This window comes from Balaenoptera ricei, chromosome 10, assembly GCF_028023285.1.
Source record: "Balaenoptera ricei isolate mBalRic1 chromosome 10, mBalRic1.hap2, whole genome shotgun sequence".
In the NCBI taxonomy this organism is placed as follows: Eukaryota; Metazoa; Chordata; class Mammalia; order Artiodactyla; family Balaenopteridae; genus Balaenoptera; species Balaenoptera ricei.
Genome location: NC_082648.1, coordinates 12,619,899 through 12,641,031, shown reverse-complemented (window position 1 = coordinate 12,641,031; position 21,133 = coordinate 12,619,899). Strand labels below are relative to the sequence as shown.

At 36.2% G+C, this 21,133-nt stretch overlaps 1 protein-coding gene across 3 annotated transcripts in view; it reads right to left on the bottom strand.

The window, feature by feature from the left end:
• Positions 1-21,133, bottom strand: part of PTPRO (protein tyrosine phosphatase receptor type O) — a 233,484-nt gene that overhangs the window by 92,688 nt on the left and 119,663 nt on the right. For all 3 annotated transcript variants that reach the window (XM_059935363.1, XM_059935361.1, XM_059935362.1), the window contains exons 2-5: positions 18,757-19,030; positions 5,336-5,494; positions 3,434-3,586; positions 1,344-1,787 (exon numbers count right to left, since the gene is read on the bottom strand). In XM_059935363.1, the coding sequence (XP_059791346.1) occupies positions 1,344-1,787; positions 3,434-3,586; positions 5,336-5,494; positions 18,757-19,030 (1,030 nt within the window). The remainder of the gene's footprint in view (positions 1-1,343; positions 1,788-3,433; positions 3,587-5,335; positions 5,495-18,756; positions 19,031-21,133) is intronic.

Here is a 21,133-nt window from a genome sequence, read left to right as displayed (position 1 = left end):
AGAAATAATCCTCTGGATATATTTTTCTGACACTTGTAATATTTTTGCTTCATTGGTTTGCTTTCAGAAATTTTAAAAGTAAAAATGATTTTTGCATTGCTTCAAAGTCCACATCCTGCTGCTCATTCATTTGAAGTTGTTATCATTTGGTGACTATAATAGCTGTCAACACAACACACCACAGTCAGATAAAAGCATGATTGAACCTTCATGGAAATAGGCATTACAAAAAATTCTGAATTATAAGACCCTATTTTCCATAGAATACATTGAGGAATAGAAAAATAAAAGATAGATTAAGGGAACTTTTTTTAATACAAGTAATTTCAGGCAAATGTTAAGAATTTTGACTCAAATAATTGGAAATTACAAAGGATTTCAATGTTATATAATATTTGGGTATGGTTGATTGCTCTATACTCTAGTATAGAGAAATTCACAGATCTTGTATTTCATTCTATTGAATAAAATGGGGACAAACAATATGTCATATATAAGACTGCATGATTTGAATACCTTATCCTATAAATGAGGCTGTCAATTTAACCTCAGATTTTGGCAACTTGACAACTTTTGCTACCCAAACTACTAGACTGGAAAGCATAAAACAAAACAAACAACAAATAACTATGAAAACCTACCAAACAACAATTCACTTATGATTCATGATCCAAATTTACTGAATGCTGTGGCCCTGCCTTTCATAAATTAGTGAGTTAAATATAAAGAATAACTCTCAATTGCTAAGTGAATACAATATATAATATAGTAGCTAGAGTGGAAATACCAGTTGCGATGTATTTTCTATTCTACTACCAGCTTCTCTTTGGGAAAATGTGAGTGGTGCTGGTTCCAGGGGGCACCCGCTAAGGGGAATAAGAGTAGCTTGAGAAGCAGGATACAGGTCTGATACTCTTGGGAAAGTAGCCAGGTTGTCAGCAAAATTGTTTTGCTGCATGCTTCAAAAATTTGTGTACTGGAAAACAGAATATTTCTCCAGGATATTTTGTAATTTGTGATGGTTAGAACCTTAATTCAAAATCTTTCCAAATATAAAGTTTCCTCAGTGGCCTGGGGTATGTGAAATGTCAGGTAATGAAGTGTATACAGTTGCCTTGCAATGTATGAACTACCCAAACCGGATTCTGACCTAATCTGTTCATTTTTGTTTTCTGGTTTCAGTCTGCATTGGATACTCAATTAAATTCTTCCTTTTCTTTACCATCTTTCTTTAGATATTAACTGTCTACCATCAGTCTTTCTTTCTAAATGTAATTTTTAAAAGTTTCAATTTCCTTTCCTTTGCACCATTACTTATTTCCTCTGATTTCCTATTAATTTACCTTCTCTTTCCATGTGGATATGGAACCCATCAAATGCAGTGGGTGGTTTTGGTGGTAACCAACTCAATATCATTTGGACAGGGAAAAAAGAGAAGGAGCTGGTCATCGATTTCTCAGTCTCACTGAGTGTATTATTATTTTCGTATTCCACGGGAAGAACACTGACAAATTCATCTTCACTTTCAGGAGTCGCAGATGCACTGTCCCACCAATATGGCTGGGATGTCGTTTCGTAGTCACTGCTGTTAAAATCAGGCCAACCAGAAGAAATGTTGCCAGAGGGAATTTCAAGAGTGTCATCAGTAAAATGGAAGAGTTTGTCTTTTCCCATTGTATCTTGTGATCTCATGAATGATTCCTCTGGGAAACTGCCACTCTGTTCTTCCCAGTTGTTTTTGTTCAAGTTTACTATACGAACTGAGATATTTTGAGGAGGATAAGGGGCTGTAAGAGAGAGAATTATCATTTTCAAGTATTTTTAACTATTATAATGAATACTTAATCTATTAATGAGTCAAACATACAAGCAGATTTAGAAAGTAGAGTTTAGTTTTACTTTTACTGTATAGATAATTTACATGAAGAGCAAGTGTGGTTTCAAGTACACATACATCTAAGATTTTGTACACAATGTGCACACATTATCTTATCACCAGTCACACTTCAAATATTGATACATTAATTCGTGATACTATGCTTGTCCAAGTGGTGATTTAACCACTTCCAAAGTAGAGTTACATACATATTTTTCAGCTTATCACAATCTCCTTTTTTAAAAACGGAGTCTCTGTCACTAGATCTTTCTTACAAAAAAAGCAGCTATCGTGTTTTTATAGCTACCAAGATAAAAATACTCCCCGCGACATAGCTGCACTTAGGAGAGTTAAATGTCTGAATTGCCTTCAGAAACAATAACATGCATGTTGGAAATATGGCTTCACTCCTCATCTCTAAAATAAAAACTATGCACACAAAATGAGTTTATGAACTATGGAATCATACTTTTGTAGTGGTAGAAAATTATGAAGGCACACTGCATGGTCTCTACCTGCAAAAGATTGTATGCATCCTTCAAATAGCACCTCGACTCTCACCTCTTCTACGAACTTCTAATAAAAATTAATCTCTCCCTCCTTTGTGCTGTTATATAAGTTTGTACCTCTTTAATAATATTTATTATTGCATTCTGCCTTGTATGAGTGCCAGTAGTACCTCTATCATTTTTGAGAACAGGGAACCATCTCACCAGACTTTGTCTTCATCTCTCCCAGTACTTTAAACAATTCCCAGGTAAAAGATACTAATTAGTTTCTTTACTTGAATAATGAAAACTACAAGTAGAATCTTAGATGTTGATGTGAGGTGAATAAAATTTAGCTGAAATATTTTCTTTGCTTTGGCCTAATTAATGAGAATTCAGATTTTTTCAACACATCTTAGAATTTCAGAATGGCAGGGTCTCAGAGGTGATCTATTATAACACATTCCCAATGTTTGTATGAATTGTGTCTCCTGCATTCCTATTGAATACTTGAGGACATTAGGCATGAAAAAATATCAGTCATATTGGTATTGGCAATGGATATTTAGTATGTGTATATTTATATTACCCATCCATTCTTCCATCTACCTACCATCTATCTATCCATCCATCCATCCATCCATCCATCCATCCTATGATTGTGCTTCATATTAGTGATGCTACTAAAATTAATAATCTGATAATCTGTAGTAGAACCTCTCACATCTGTTCTTCTGTCATGTGAGTATTTTGTCAGGTTATAGAATAACTGATGTGCACTTGATCCAGTTAAATTACTTAATTATAACTTTTGGTAGTATCACATAATTTTTTAAATTCAAAGATTATAAATCTATGATTTCATTGACGTATTTAAAATTTTTCTTATTTAATATTTTGCTCAATTCCTTTTACATTGATAGAAAATTTGTTTTAGGTTACTAAAATACATATTTATTTTCTTTCTTAGCTCTGGAACAGAATTTTCCTTAGAATGATAGAAAGTATATATATAACAACATATAATTTAATTATATTTTCACTAATTTTGATTCTTTGGAAGACTTACCAGTTCTGTGCTGTTTGGGTTCATGACTGACACCGCTGTACTCCACAAGAGTGCTTTTATTAAAAGTTGCCTCAGATACCAGCTGAAAGGTGATATTACTATAACATATTCCTGGCAGCCAGTGATTAAATACTGTTTTTCCCTTAAAGAAATCTGAGAAGAAAAAAACAATTATGTTAAAATTTCAGTTTCCTAAATGCCACACACTTCTAGAAAGTTCTGAACAATTATGACTAACTATCCGTAAAATAATATTTCCTGCAACTTCTGGCATGGTCCGTAATAAAAAATTGATATAAGGCTAGAGATGAAAATTTGGATTTTTTTGGACACAAACTGAAAGGCTTTTTTCTGCAGGGATTGGATACAAATGGAATTAAAATTTTATTACAAGAACATTTGGTGTATTAAGTGGAGAAAATAACATATAGAAATTGTAGAGATTAAATTTCTGCTAGCCATTTACTTTAAGATAAAAACCCAAGGTATTTTGCCAATTTACGACTTAGGAAAAAAGAATTTTACAAGAAATGTTTTCACTAGTCTCACTTGTAGAATATAGCCTATATTAAAAATAAAACAGTTTGTCTGTCATTTGGCAGATAGGACCTGCTTGAAAAAAGAAGAAAATAAAAAATTTGAATTTTATTTGGAAAACATTTTATTTGGAAAATAATAATAAATTTAAAAATCCAATCCAAGTTAGAAAGAAATGAGAGAAACAAAAAGTACCACTTATTGAATGAAAAACCAAAAATAATTTAAAATTAATTAAATTTAAAAAGAGAGCATCTTAATTAACTTATTTTTAAACTCATGGCATTTAGCTCAACAAAAGTTTCAGTGACTACTTTTCAATTATTTCTGAACTTATATTTGCATGTGATCAAAAAGCAAATAAGGTCCCAATTATTAATTTGCAGATAATCTGTTTTCATTGAAAATAAAATGCAGTAATTTATGGAGTCTATTTATGTTTATTTGATTTTTTTTTTAGTTTAAAAACCCTGTAAATTCACTGCATATATTTTAAACAATGTCTCATTAAAAAAAATCCATGGAAGATTCAGGAGTTTGTAAAAGCAGCAAGTCAAAGTGAGATATTTCTGGATATCATGCCCTATGTGGTTGAGTACCTATCCTCTACTTAGTTTCCAGTTACAACTAGTCAAATTTGAGACCATCATCTACACTCTCTGCAGATAAATATTATGGTACTGGGTCCTGAGAATATTTACGTTTTCCCAGTTCAGTCCCCAAAGGCCCTCCCTCCTTCTCTCCCTATCCCTCTCCCTCTTGACCTGCCTCTGCCCCTGAAAAGTTGAGTTCTTTCGAAATTATTAATTCCCCTAGGCTCTCCTCTCTCTCAAGGCCCCATCAAGCCAGTAAAAATAGTGAAACCGATTTTTGTATATTAATGCAATCATTTAGCTAGTCATACAGATGAATATATACAAAGGAACTAAAAAGCATTGTCTTTTGCATTTGAGAATAATCTTGGACCATCTCCAAGTGAAACTTTGTGAAAGGCACCTCTCTAGCTTCCCAGTTCTAGAAGTGCCCTAACACACTCAGAAAGAAATGGTTAAGTGAGGTGCTTCTAAATTTAAGTTTGAATTTGTTTCCTGCACCAGACATGCAGGAATAATATTTGGCAAGAATAACATGTGAATCACAATAATTTGAGTTTTTCTTATGCTTACGCATAACACATGACTCTAAAGAACCAGACATTCTAAGACTCCTCATAACAATATTTTCATGCATCAGTAACTATTTTTATTGGTTCATTTATGACCAAATAGTGAATTATAAGACCTCTTCAGAGCAAGAGCAAGACCATTTGGCAAAAATCATGTAAAAGTAATAGTCATCATTTTTCATCTTCCTTTTGCCTCTTACCTTTATATAGCATTGTCCGGAAGTCTTTACCTTCCCAGTAGCTTATGTTTACTCTTGTGAAAACGTTATATTTTTCTGGATAATGAATTTCAAACAGGACTCCTGTTTCAGGAGAAGGTTTATAGTCATATATTGAAACACTGGTTACGGGAAGAGGTTCTGCAGAAGGAAAGTTAATGGAGAAAGGGGAATTAAGAAAAGAGCAAAAGGCCATTATCAATACTTGGAAGGGCCAAGGATTACACCTATTAGAATTTTACACATATTTTTATTATCTGTAAGACACTAAACTCCTCAGTACTCCTGAGTTGAGTGTTCTCTTTAGCAGTAAATAGTGATTTCTGCCTTTCAAAGAACTTTCATATTCATTTTTCCATTTGCCTTTTGCAACAACCCTGAGATCTAGGAAGAGCAAATATTAATATCATCATTCAACATATAAAAATAATGATAACTCAGACTTTAAATTACTTGTCAAAGGTAATTTAACAAGGACATGGCAGAGTCTGTATCTTCAGATTCCTAGTTCATTTTTCTTTTCCCCAAGCCAAGAAAATTTGACATTAATAATAGATCAGTAGAAGAAATTACGTTTTGGCTCTAACCAAGGATAAATGTTTCAATAATCAGTTATTTCTTTGTGTGAACTTAGCACATTTTTAATGTTAAGTATAACATTGCAAACCATCCTATGTTGTGAGGATTATAGTTTATGATGTTTATCAAACTCTTCTTTCTACAGAAATTTAAAAATGTTTATTTCTATTTTGCATGAGTTGTTAATTCATCACAAAACTTTGTAAATACTCATTTTTTTCATAACTGTGATTGATGTATGTCTGCATCTCCTCCACATCCCATCCTTCAGCCAAAGTCTTGTAAAGTGCCAGAGGCCACTCACCCTTCAGTAGGAGCTACTGGATAAGTTTTACTTGCATTCATTTCATTCAAGAAAATATTTTACATAATTTGGCTTGGAGTCATCTCTTGTATTATAGAAAAATTGATTTTAATTCAAAATTTTAGAATTGAGAGGATTCTTGGACATCTATAGCCTAAATGAAATATCCTTAGTTTAAATTTTATACGTTGAAAATTTCAGTTTCAATAACATAAGAAACCAAAATTGACTTAGTTCATTCAACAAATAATTACTAACTTTGTCTCAATCTGTAGCTAAATATCTTTCATTTTGTTCTTCAGTATCTCAACCTATTTTTGCTTTTGACTGATGATATCCAGGGAAGACTGAAAATACATGTTAAAAGTCTTAATTTTTTCCTGGAATTTTCTCATAAACCAAGCCAACATCTATAAAAAAGTTGGAAGGCCTTCAGATTGCAGCATGTATTGGGATCATGTCCCTGTAGACTATGTGCAATGTTCTCTGGTTAGAATGTTTCTATTTTATCTTTGTCTCATCCTTGGTTTTCCTACTTAAAGGGAGAACAGAGTGAACTCACTTAAGTGTCATATAAAGAAACCAGCAAACCAAGCCCTGAAGACGCTGAGTATTTCTCTTCGATTAATCCCAAAGAAGTCTTGAACCATTTGAAGATCTTTCTTCCAACTCAGTCTAATTATTAACCCAGGGAGTCTACACAATCCACTTATTGACTCTGGATATGAGAAACAAAATGAAAGCTAACAGCAAACAGCAGCCACAGAGCCATAACTCTTCCACTGCTGCAGCCCAGTTTCACATCCTCACCAGGGGTCTGTCTACTGGAAAGAGAAGTTAGAGGTCCACTCAATCTTTCATGCCCTGAGTTAGGAAGTCTGCACATCAAAGCCATAGTCAAACTTTGAAATTCAAAAGATACAGGAGGATTAGAGCATAGATATTTTATTTTGTGATTTTTCTGTTAGCTGTGCCAACTACATAAATTTTAAACTAAGAGAATTTTTAAAATGCCCACTTACATGTTTGCTTCCTGCATTTCCCTCAGCTTCAACATATATAACCCAGGTCAGCTGTAAATTCTAAAGTCCATGCCCAGGCATTTTTGAGGTATATTCAGTACAAGAATTACTGTTTTCTAGAACTCAAATGCATTCTCTAGAAATATTTTACCATCTCTCCAGTTACTTCCCTCATTGTTTTTCTTTTTGAAAAATTAAGGGATGTGGCATAAACCAGAGCTGTAATTACTCATGTGTTTTTCAGTGATGACAAGGAAAATCTTGATCTAATTCATTACTCCTTTCTCTGCCAACTACCCTGTTATACTTCCCTTTCTTGTTTTAGGAGCCAGGTGAGACTGGACAGAGAAATGCAGTTGTTTAAAAATAGAAATCATTTATTATCTTCATTTATTACTTTTTTGTCTTTAGTTTTTCCTTTTTAATTAAAAAAATTAATCATTACAAAATATAGTGATCCCATTTGCCTCCCATAATTTGGCCAGAGGTAAATTATTACTCTGAATATGGTGTTTCTCTTTCCATGCATGTTTTTCACTTTTATATTTGTAAGTGTCCAATATTCATATGGACTATTACTTCACATACTTTAAAATGTTATGTTGATGGTATCATATTGTACGTACGATTCTGCAGCTTACTTTTTGTCACCTAACATCGTTTTTGAGATTTGTCTGTCTTGATGTATCTCTAGAAAATTAAGTATCCATTTTACAACTATACAAACAATATAATTTATCTGTTTTTTTGTTGTTGTTATATAGGTTGTTTTCAATCACTTACTTTTGCAAATAATGCTGCAATAAATGTTTTGGGACATGTTTCCTTAGGTTGGAAATCCTGGATAGTAGAGTATGCACATCTTCAACTGTATGTGATATTGTGAAAATGTTTTCTAACTTTATGTCAATTATCTATCTATCAGTTGTGTGTGATAGTTCTTGTTTCTCCATATTCTTTTTCCAACACTTGTATCAGTCTTTTTTTTTTTTTTAATTAATTTATTTTATTTTATTTATTTTTTTGGCTGTGTTGGGTCTTCATTGCTGCACGTGGGCTTTCTCTAGGTGCGGTGAGTGGGGGCTACTCTTCACTGTGGTGTGTGGGCTTCTCATTGTGGTGGCTTCTTTTGTTGCACAGTGCAGGCTCTAGGCCTGTGGGCTTCAGTAGTTGTGGCATGTGGGCTCAGTAGTTGTGGCTCATGGGCTCTAGAGCGCAGGCTCAGTAGTTGTGGCACACGGGCTTAGTTGCTCCGCAGCATGTGGAATCTTCCCAGACCAGGGCTCAAACCTGTGTCCCCTGCATTGGCAGGCAGATTCTTAACCACTGCGCCACCAGGGAAGTCCAGTCTTTTAAATTTTGGTCACTCTGAAGCCTGTGAAATTTTGTCTCTTAATTTCCTGTTCACGAAAAAGATTGAACATCTTTTCATATGTTTATCTGTCATTCAACTTCCCTTTTCTTAAAATCATTTGTTTGATACCCTTGCCTGTTTCATGGATTCTTTTTCCATATTTTCCTGCTAATTTCTAATGCAACCTTTGTCATATACCACTTCCCCATTGTCATTTTTTATTGTGTCCTGTGCCTTTCATCTGGATACATTTTTCTTCTTGCCGAAACATATAATTTAATAGTTATTTAAGTTAGAGTATGGGTGTTAAATTCTCCTAGGCTCTGTATACAAAAAAAATTTCTTTATTCTTGATGTAGTTTAGCTGGGTATAGAATTCTGGGTAGTCGGATTTCCCCTCAGCACTTTGAGGATATTGCTCCATTGTCTTCTTGCACCAATTCTTGCAGAAGAGAAAGCTTCTGTCAGTCTAATAGTTATTTTTCTGTGGATATTATGCTTTTTGTCCATTAGTATCTTCTAAACTTCTAATTTATTTTTATTTATGCTTGATCATCTGCAGTTTCACCATCACATATCTAGGTATGGTCTTAGTTTTGAATTATGGTCTAGGTACTTGGAATGCTTTGTCAATCTGTGGATTCATGTCATTCTTCAAGTCTTGGAAATTCTCATAATAATTTCTTCAAATATTGTGCCAATCATCCCCTCCATTTTTTTCTTAATCTCTTAATCTCCTTAGTTAGAATCTCTCCACCTCCATATCTGTGGGAGTATTGTCTCACTGTGCTAAATCATGGGACAATGACACAGTATCATCTTTCAATTTACTGACTTTATTTAATTTTTATTAGTACAGAATTTATCCCATCTATTGAAGTTTTTCAATTAATTAACATTAAATTTGATTAATTAAATTAATTTTACCTAGTCTAACCAATTAAAATATTAAATTAAATGATTGTATTTTTTATTTTTAAAATTTAAAATTTATATTTATTCTGTATGTTTCTGTTTTATTTTTGCCAATTTTTGTTTCCTTATTCCTTAATTCTTTTTAAATATGTGAAATTCTTTCATTTATCACTTTGTATGTCATAGCATACTGTAAATTTTTGTTACATTGCTACGTAAAAAATAATACAAAATGTTATAATAATTTTGATGCCTATCTTTTTTAGCATAGATTTCTTTGTGTGTTCTAAAATATATGCCCTAGGCCAAATTTTTTTTCTCATTGCCCCATTTCTTGTTTTTTCCTCACTGCTTTGAGGCAGTTTAGCATCCTTTCAGCTCACCAGAATCTGCAGTCTAGAACCAGGGCATATAACATTATTTTGGGGTTCTTCATATTGTGGATGATATAGGTTTTCACAAATTCATTTTCTGAGTCAGAGGGTAACTAAGCTTGGTCCTTGATAGTAAGAATGCGTGTCCCTTGCCTGTATCCTTAGGCCTCCATATGTGCTTTTTTTTCACAAGCAGGAAGAATCTTTGCTCCAAGCAAAGAGTCTGGCTCTGGGCCATATCTAATGTAGAGCAATTCAAGCCTTCCTCCTCTACAGGGGCCCAGATTCAGTACTGTCTCCTTTCAGACCCAGAGCACAGGGGCCCCATGACTTCAGCTTACTTCCCTACTTTGAGTTTCTGATTAACAGAGACACCTATCTTATTTTTGAGCCTGGAAATATACTTCTGTTTTTCTTTTCACTTTTTGGTGGGAGCACAGAGTGTATGACAAAGCAGGACTTTACTGCATTATTTTTACTAAAAATCCTACCATGAAGTTCCCATTTTTTCTTTTAATGAAAAACTTTAAAATGACATTTAATATCATTATTATTTCCTCATTAGGCGTTCCATGTAATAAAAACTGATGTTCAAATTGAAGAATATTTTTTGTTCCTTCATTACCTTTGAACCATTCATACAGATCATAAATAGGAAGATTTTTAAAGTTCTGGATGTGGCTATCTTAAAAGATGAAAAAACAAAAGCAAATGTGGAGCAAATACTGTTTCGAGAAAGCAGAGGTAGCCTTGTACTTATTAGTATCTGCTAAGTGCTAAGAGGTGCTTCTTTCTGCGATTGCTCTGTTTTGAGGAACTAAAACTAAAAAAGCTGTTGAGTCAGTGATCAGTATCCTTTGCTTTCAATGTGACCAACCTAAGAACATGTGTCTTCGGACATAGCCCTCTTGAGGGAGATGACCATGGGATTAGTCCCTCACTTCTGATGGCAGGAGTAGGGAAAAGGGACAAATCCAGGTCCCAGGCCAGAGTTCTTGTAATATGTATTGATGATAATTTGAGACCTGACCTGATGGTTCAGTTATATCCAAGCAGGCCACTGAGGTGAGCTGGCTGCAGCAGCCACCCATGGTCCAGGAGGATGGTTACCGTTACACCCACTAACTTAGTTTAAGTCTCCATCATTTCTTTAGTAAGAGAGCAAAATTTGCCACCCCAAAATGTATTTCTTTGGCATGAGGAGTAACCTAGGCTGAGTATTTTTAAGAAAAAGAAGACTCAGGAAGAACCCTTAATCTTCCCCATAACTGCCTAAAAGAATTTAGACAGAGGGCCTGTTCCTGGAATAGAGCTATCACCAGAGGTATTTGCACAGAAAATGGGCTGGAAGTGGCAGGGGAAACTCAGCAGGGCCTGGAGATCAGAGCCCACTCTGTGTCCCATTGTCTCTGCATGGCCCAGCAAACGTTTGTTTACCAAATGTTTACTTTTCCATCTCCAGGTCAATTGCCTTCCTCCCCTTTGTAGTCCCAAACCACCACCCTGACATCTTTTGTCTTTAGCTGAAGATGGTCTTTAAGGTGAAGGTTTTGGCCATTTCGATGAGTTATCAGTTTTCCTGGGTCTCTCCCATGTATACATGTTATTACATTTTAGTTTTGATTTTCTCTTACTAATCTGTCTCACATCAATTTAATTCTTAGGCCAGCCAGAAGAACCTAGAAAGGTAGAGGAAAATTCTTCCTCTATGATACTTTCCTGGAATATTTAAATAGCTTTCTGAATTATTCTTCCTGCCTCCAGTCTTATCTTAATTTTTCTTATTTACTTCTGTTCAAAACTTTTAAGCCTGCAGGTTACTTGATACTCTCACTTTTGTCGGAGTCTCTGACTTACACCTGTCACCTTCACCTCACTGACTTTTCCCCTCCTGATCTCTTTTGGTTCTCTTTTGCTCCCAACCCGTTGAGTAATTTTCTATTTAATGCCATCGGTATTAATTATATTTATTGATCTTATACCAGGTGCTACACACTTTGTTAAGGAGTTTATTTAAAAATTTTTTATTACAAAAAAATTTACATTATTTAATAGCACCCTCTACCAAATCAGTAATCTATAGCCTGCAAACCATATCTGGCCTGCCACATGTTTTTGTATGATTTATGAGCTAAGAATGGTATTTACAGTTTAAAATGGTTGATAAATATCGACAGAAGAATACTATTTCATGACATATGAAAATTACATGAAATTCAAATTCTGATGTCTTTAAAGTTTCCTAAGAACACAGCCATGCTTATTTGTTTATATATTATCTATGGCTGCTTTTCTGCAGAAATAGTGGAGTTGAATGATTGCAACATAGATTATATGGTCCACAAAGCATAAAATATTTACTACCTCCGCCTTTACAGAAAAAGTTTGCTAACGTCTGGAATAGATTATAAATTAGAAAACTAAGAGAATGTAATAATCTGCCAACGTCTACATTATGGTTTCCAGTTTTCTTTGGCTCTAAAGTTCATGCTTTGATCCATTATTCAAAATATCTGTGTGATAATTTGTCCATTCCAATGCAGGATTCAGGATCCTGTGGCTTGCAGTTCTGTTACAAGAAGGAGATTTCCCCAATCAAATTGTATTATGTCATTTCTTTGCATAAGATGTGTCCTCATTCCTCAGCACTTAGAGCTTAAGGTCTAAACTATTTTGTAAAGTATTCAAGGCTCCTCCCAACTTTTCTAGCCACCTTTCCCTTTATTTTCTGGAATCACAGGTTCTTGCCACCTTCACTCTTGAAGTTCACAGGTGTGCCATGCTATGTACATATGCCCCCATTCTTTTTACCTATGATCCCCTTTAACTCTGCTTGTGACTTCCATTCTTTATTCATCTGGCAAGTTTTCACTAATTTTTAAATAATTGTTTCTTCTTCCCAGTGCTCCCTAAGAAGGCTGGACAGTCTCTTACATAATTCTTTTACAGCACTTATATATTTGTAATGTTTTGTTTGTCTTTTCCACTACTATATACAATCTCTGAGTGTGGGTATTTTATTTTTATTTCTCTGCCACCTAGGACACGGCGTAAAGAATGTAGGTAACACATAAAATAAAAACTCATGCATTATTTTTATTACCATGGAAGAATTTGTATGGAATATTATATTTGTAGAGTGTCTCCATGTGTGTTCTGCAATGTTTACAGCCACTATTTCTAGGACTTTGCAAACACAGGAGACAGTAGTGTGTAAATAGCATTTCCCAAATTTCTAAGCAATTGTTTTCATGTATTATTTTATCTATTGAGAAACTACTCCTTCTCTCTAATGTGCACATTATATACTGAAGGTTCTCAATCAATTAAATATTAATCAGAAGTCAGAGCCTAAGGGTTATGAAACCCTTTTGAACTGGCCAAATGCCTTGTTTGTGCTGAATTTATTCTTTGCCATGTTCCTCAGCTTTCTCTGAGAGCGCCAGACTCAGAACAACCGTAGAGAAATATCAAAGGACTGCCCCAGGGCCAATTGCTTTGTCATTGCTTATTTCATGAAGACAAAGATCTAACACAGAATAGATGACTGTAACAAATGTACCCTTTTATCCTCAATGTGTCAACTCTGGGAGCAGATCCTACAAATATTTCCTAAACTTCCAAGAAAAGCTTCCCCTTAGAAAGATAAAGATGGCAAAAATACATCATTAACTGTTAAATAATGCTAATTTTGGAGCTCAAAAGTAATCTTAGTCATCGTGTATTTTAATACTCTCTTTTTTGAAGAAGGAAGCTGAAACCCATCACCTCAGGCCTAATGTCACAGAAATATTTGTGCATTAACCCCCAGTTTTTATATTCCCAACCTATTATTGCTTTAAAAATCTGGGATGGTGTAATTGAGTATTTAAAAATAGAGTAGAGGGTGAGAGACAAGAAACCATCATTAATCAATTTTTACTCTTTAGATATCAATGCAAATTTCCTCTTCTGCTTAAGATGTAGAAAACTGCACGTCAATACTATTCTCCTGTTAGGGGAAACACTGACTGAAACCGCCCGCCCTGGCCAGGCACCATAGTAGCCACTTGCATGAGTTACCTTAAACAGGAGGTCCTGGTAGGGAATGTGGAACTAACAAGCTACCACGAACCGGAAGAATTCAGGGAAGGTCAAAAGGAGGGAGGAGATGCCAGTCCATATGTCCTGCCAACCTCCCAGAATCCTCCTCGCTGGAATCCATCTTGGCTGAGCGATGACCGTGCCACCAGGAAGGACCCTGAGTCAGAATGATTGGCCAGAGACAACGGGAAGCTAATCCCATCACCGTAAAACCTGAGACTGCGAGCCACATGGCAGAGCACTTCTCCTGGGTTCCCTTACCCTTCTACTCTCCACCCAGGTGCGCCTTCCCAATCACGTCTCTTGCTTTGTCAGCACATGTGTTTCCTCGGACAATTCATTTCCTAGTGTTAGACAAGAGCCCACTCTCGGGCCCTGGAAGGGGTCCCCCTTCCTGCAACATCCCAACATCCAACAGCGAGAAGAAAAAGCCAAATAATCCATGAGACACAATTTTTCTTGTGTCTATCAGAGAAATAAGATTGCAAGGCAACCAAATGAACTAAATTCTAAAGACAAGCCCCTCTGAGGAGAAAAGGGACACATTAACTGTTTTATCTTTAGTAGGGCGTGGCAGAAAGAAGGGGCGCCATTCAAGCAGGAAAGAAGAAAGCAACTAAAAATTTCCTGATCCAGAAAGGTGAAGTGTGTTCTAAATAACAGTTTAGGCTGCTCTGTCCAAGAAGGTAGCTACCAGCCGCCTGTGGCTATTTAAATTAAACTTAGAATGAATCAAAATTAAATCAAATTAAAAATGAGGGGCTACTGTGCTGGACAATGCAGATATAGAACATTTCCATCAGACAAAAGTTCTGTCCAAAAGTATAGGACAGAGCTGGTTTAAAATGAGTGGGGCTCCCAGGTACAAGTGGAGCCCATTTCTCTCTAGCCCTTTACATGGGCCTCCCTCAGGTGCTCAGGAGAAATACTGATGGCAAGAGAGCCACCCGCCTACCCTCCAGGGCACAAGGATGCAAGTGACAATTAGCACCATTAAGAGATCATGGAGAAAACTTAATTCCCTGGACTTTTTAAAAAATACAAAGCAAAACACTTAATGCCTTGGAGAGAGATAGAAGTTCTTTCCCTCTCAGTTCTCTGGCAAAGATCTTCCTCCTTCTGGGGGACAGGTAGAAGTAAAAGTTGTATATTCCTGAGTCAAGGGCAGAAACAGCCTTGGACCCATGATCTTCACGCACTGATAGAAGGTAGAGTTCTGCTACTATATGGAAGGGGCAGGAGACTCTCCAGCCCAAGACCATCTACAGATTTAAGGTAGCCTTTGTCTGTGAGTGTATAGCGAGGGGTAGGAATGCTGCGAATGCCCCACTTAGCATCACAACATCTGCCTAAGCCTGAGGCTGGACCAGGAGAACCAAGATCCTCCCGCATTGCCCCAAAAGTTAGCACTAGTAAAAAGTCCATTGGTAAGGGAGAGGCAAAATCATGGATCCCTTCTGTGGTGCGTGTGTTCAGGAATTGCTGAACATTGAGGGTAGAACTGGAACACTGAGAAATACCTTCTGTCACTGCTGGCAACCTACCATTGACCAGAAGAATTTAAAGTCTGTGATGAACTGAAGGTTAATAGTACTTTAAACTGAGCTCAGCTATTGACTAGAGTGACTCAACTCCTCACACGAACAGCCTAGCAATATGGAAGATTTAAGTTAAATTCAACAATATACTTAATTGCATTAAATATAAATGATCTAAGCTTGTACTGTTTAAATTCGTAGCCACTAGCCACATATGGCTATTGAGCACTTAAAGTAAGGCTAGTGCCACTGAGAAACTGAATTTTAAATTTTATTTATTTTAATTATATTTAAGAGTAAAAAATGTGTAAATTTTAATATCCTGATTATATACTTGAGAAATAAAATATTGCCTGCCTTATCAGTAAACAAAGGATGTCACAGTCATCAGCGATTGCAGCCACTGCCAAAGGTGAGCTGGTGAGCCCTGAGGGAACTCAGGAAGGAAACAAAGAATACCTGTCATCTAGCAGCCACCAGATTGCAGCCACTCCCGATGGTGAGCCCTGAGGAAACTCAGGATGTGAAAACAGAGGATACAGGCCCCAGATAGCTGAAGTGCGTATCAAAGGAATGATTTCGGTGAGCCCAGACTCTTGCATCTTCCCATACATAGAAAAGCATTAAGTTCCTTAACTAGTTTTCTTTTATTAACAATAATCTTTTGTTCCTACTACCTGCCTTTTGTTGCAAAACTCCTATATATCCTAGCTCCCCCCTCACCTCCTTGGAGCAGTTTTCTCAGGGTTAACTTGAGACGCTGCCTCCCGGGCTTGAAGTCCTCAGTAAGTCCACCGGAGAAAACATAACACTCAACTTTTAGGTTGTGCATATTTTTTTTAGTCGACATACTGAAACAATAATATTTTGAATGTAATGGGTTAAGTAAACTATGTTATTAAAATTAATTTCACCTTTTCAGAAAGTTTCTTAATGTGTCTAGCAGAAAATTTAATATTACATATGTGGTTAACATTCTATTTTTATTGGCTAGTGCTAGTCTAAACACTCCAATTAAAAGGCAGAGATTTTCAGATTGGGGAAAAAAGCAAGAGCCAACTCTATGCTGTTTACAAGAAACCCATTTACATATAAAGATATAAGTAGGTTAAAATTAAAAAGATGAAACAGGTATACCGTGAAGATACTTAACAAAATAAAACTAAAACGTCTATATTAATATCAGCCAAAATAGACCTCAACACAAGGCATATTATTTGGTATAAAGGGTAACATTGTATATAGATAAAAAGGTCAGCTCATCAAAAAGACATGGTAATCCTAAAAGTATTGTATTTGCACCTAACAATGTAACAACAGAACTTCAACTAAAGCATAAACTAAAAGAAGTGAAAGGAGAAATAGACAAATCCAGTCCCTCTGTCAGTCATTGTTAGAACAAATTGACAGCAAATCATTAGGGTATAGAAGACTTGAACAACCAACCTGACCTAATTGATATTTATTGAAACTGCACCCACCAAGTGCTCACAGAAAGCACGACAAGAGAGACCATATTTGGGGCCATAAGACAAATCTCAACAACTTTCTGGGCATTGAAATTGCACAGAGCATGTTCTCTGATCACAACGACAGTTACCTAGAAATCAATAAGGAGATCTCTGCAAAATAGCCAAAGTTTTGGACATTCAACAACACAATTCCTAACCCGCATATCAAAGAAGAAATCACAAAAGAAAATAGAAAACATGTTGAGTAGAACTTACTGCACATGGTAAAATATCAACAAGATATTCCAGAAATCTTTCACCATCTACTTACTTAACACATTTCTTTGTGAACCATTAACTAAAGGGCCGACTCCTCCAGCTTTGATCCAGAGCGGCTGAGTGCCTGCGAATGAGTGTTGGGTCAGCAGCAATCACTAGTTTTATTTTGCTCTGTGTCTTAGCCTTTTTTTCCTGGTTCCTTTTCTTGTTACTTGCTCGGCTAAATTGAATTAATATTTACTGATCACCATTTAAGCATAAGGGTCATGCTAGGTCATGCTTACGAAATTAGGAAGATGAGCAAGGCAGAGCTTCTGATTCCAAGTGTTATATTATAGGCATTATACGCCTAGATCTGCTGCCTCGTTTTATTGGCTCCTAATTCGCCATTTCTGGAGCTTGTTTAAGACAGCATTTTTCCAGGCAAGTCCTTCCTTTAATTCAGCTCGGTCCTAGATTTGTTCATTATATCTATAAACCTTGAAGGTCTTGGGTCTGTGCCATTCCTAATTTTTAGAACTCAGTACGGATCCTGGAACTCTGCCAAGGGAAACTTTAATTAATTTTTGACAGACATGTTAAAAATATGTCCTCTAGCTTGATTCTGAGTTCTTGTTTCTTGGTGTTTCTCTTTCCTTTTATCCCAACAGAAAATAGCACTATGTCCTTTTCCTTAATTGTGGCCAGAAAGATCACGTATAGATGGCAATTAAAAGATTGCAACCACTGGAGCAAAGAGCAAAAAGAACTTTGCTGAGACATTGCATTGCTCTAGTGATAAACTCTACCATCTTATACATAACAGTTTTTCTTCCATACATCAACATATACAGTAGAGCCGAATTTTACTTTGAGATTATGTATTAAAGGCAGAGAGAAAAGTGAAAATCATATGTCGTTAAAACCATTCCTAAAAAATTTCTAATATCAGCATGACCTCTTAAGACATGTGCTACTAAAGGTTAAAATGTCAATGACTTTTTTTTTCTTGGCAGTTTTCTTGGGCAGTGGAAGCTTAGGCTATTTTGAGGGTGAGGTGAGGAATAGCAACTGATAAATAACGATATCTTTTACTCTCTCTCAACTAAAACTGTGTAATTTTGATTTTGAGCCAGCTAAATATTAGTATAAATTCATTGCCTCAAAAAGCAATTTGCTTAATATGAGAATATGTGTTCTAGAAAAAAAACTTAGTTATAATCATACTATTAAATTATATAGCAGCAAATTACATTGTCCAATCATGAATCTAAAATTGTCATTCAATTTCAAAATAGGTTGACTTTTTTTGGTTTAAGCACATTTTGATTAACAAAAGGTTACAGTAAAACGTGATCCAGCTTCAGCAAGAGACTGTATTCTTAAGGTAAAGCAGAACTTTGAATCTTGTCACTTGATTTCAAGGCAATTGATCTTGCCATTCTGGGCTCTGTTTTCATGAGAACCCCCAGGGGAATACACCCAACAAAGAGACACAGAGGGCAATATTGCACATGATGCTTACTTGTTAACACAGTGATTGATCTGGATGGCTTGGTAACCACATTTCCATTTACCACTACCAGAGTGATTATATAATACAGTCCGTGATAATTGGCCTTAAAGATAACGGGAGGAGGCAAAGTACTGTTGAATTCCTCAAATTCGAAGAAGTAATTTTTTGATTCACCAGTTATCTTCACCACATACACAGATGATGGACTCATGACATCTGAAGCTTCTAAAGAGACAGCGATGCTATTATCATCTTGGACAGTTACGTGGAATGTTGTAGAATTCTGTTTAAGAAAAGAGAGAAAAAGGAAATGGAGGTCAGATTTCAGATTACTTTGCAATAAAATTATACTGACATAATTTCCCCAAAACTAGTGTTGTGATAAGCATTGCTTTGTGAAATAGAGTTACATAGGTATTTTAGTGTACGAGGAAAAGCAGAAAGAGGGAGATTAACCCTATTGTGGCAATTGATCTTCTCAGGCTTTTTTACTTTTAGCATTCTTCTTGATTGAAAAGCTGCTTCCGGTTCATGGATTGTGCCATGTAATAAACACAAAATAAACATCATGGAAATGCGTAATTATAAATGAATGAAAATCATCTTGGCACTCGACTTCCAGAGAAGTCCTGTGGAAGGACTTTGTTTCACCTATGTTGAAGGAGCTGTATGGTTTGAAGAAGCACTGTTTTACTTTGGAGGGTGTAGTCCTGCCATAGTCCTAGGAAAATTCTAGAAGAATGTTTCAAGGCAGTTATTTCCTCTGTGACGTCTCACCTGTCAGTTCTGGAAACTAAAATAGTCAGGGCTGAGAGACCTGTGATAATCCTCATTAAAGGTTAGGCAGTCCTTAATAAGAGAAACTAAGATGCTCTTTGAGGAAAGGACCAGACTGAGGAGTCGTGAGCGTTGATGGAAAAATCAGCAGTTAGTGGACTGAAAACTTTGCTCCAAGTCTCCAGATAAATGCTCATGATCAGTATTTGAAAAATCATTTGTGTAGTTGGTTTAAATATTCCTTCCTGATTTTTTCCCACACTCCACAGTCAGAATCCGTCCTCTTCTGTTCTCTGGTCTTGACAAGACTCATAGACTTTCTAACATTTGCCGATCTGTTTTTTTTTTTTATTTTTGGCTGTGTTGGGTCTTCGTTTCTGTGCGAGGGCTTTCTCTAGGTGTGGCAAGCGGGGGCCACTCTTCATCGCGGTGCGCGGGTCTCTCACTATCGCGGCCTCTCCTGTTGCGGAGCACAGGCTCCAGACGCGCAGGCTCAGTAGTTGTGGCTCACGGGCCCAGCTGCTCCGCGGCACGTGGGATCTTCCCAGACCAGGGCTCGAACCCGTGTCCCCTGCATTGGCAGGCAGATTCTCAACCACTGCGCCACCAGGGAAGCCCCTGCCGATCTGTTTTTAATTTACCTTCTGGGTATGTAGTGTCCAGGACAAATTATTTCATCGTTCTGAGCCTCAGGTTTCTTTTCTACAAAAGTGGGACAGAAAAATTGCTGAAACTTGTCAAGGACTTACAAGGATCCAGGTACCAAGCTAGGCAGGCTATAAACACGGTCATCTCATTTAATATTCAGAGTTATCTCACGAGATGGATATTATTATTTCCATCTCAGTTTGTCACTGTGCAAACTGAGAGCCAGAAAGATTAAGTCACTTGCTCCAGGTCACACATGTAGTTTGGACTTTTAACCACCGTACACAAGTACCAAGACTGAACTCCACTGTTGTTCTACATGTCTTTGCCTTCTCCTCTTGACTTATTTTCCTAACATTGAGTCTGACAGACAGGATATAGCTGATAAATGTTTGTTAAATGAATGAAAAAATTGCCGATTGCATTAATTATATGTAAGCATTCTCTTCTTAGGATTAATCTACTTATTGACTTTGGTACCTCACATATTGTCAGCAACCAAATCAAGTGTGCAATACATCAATCCTTTAAAAGATACTGTATAGACCTAAAAACATACTGACTTTTTTTTTCTTCTTATTTCATTTTTTAAGAAATCTGGTTTTTAAAGGTCCTAGTACTTATAAAGGCTATCTGGCCATTAAGAGAAGTTTAATTCTATGTTAACATTTAGTAGACTTAATTGTGTTCACGCTATTCCTATTACACTAGACTGTAAGTCCTCTAGGGCAGAGACTGCATCTTATTTCTAGCTGTGTCTCCAGCTCCAGGACCAATGCCTGGCATATGCCAGTTGGTTTTTCATCTGGGCAGGCCTGGGAAGATTTCTGTAACCCGGGATTGTCAGTACAGATTGACTCTTTAAATGTCCTTTATCCACATTTGTCTCTCATCCTCAGATACATGGGCAGACTTCTAAAACAGAGTTCTGTACTTTTGGGACCAAACATAAAATGAGACC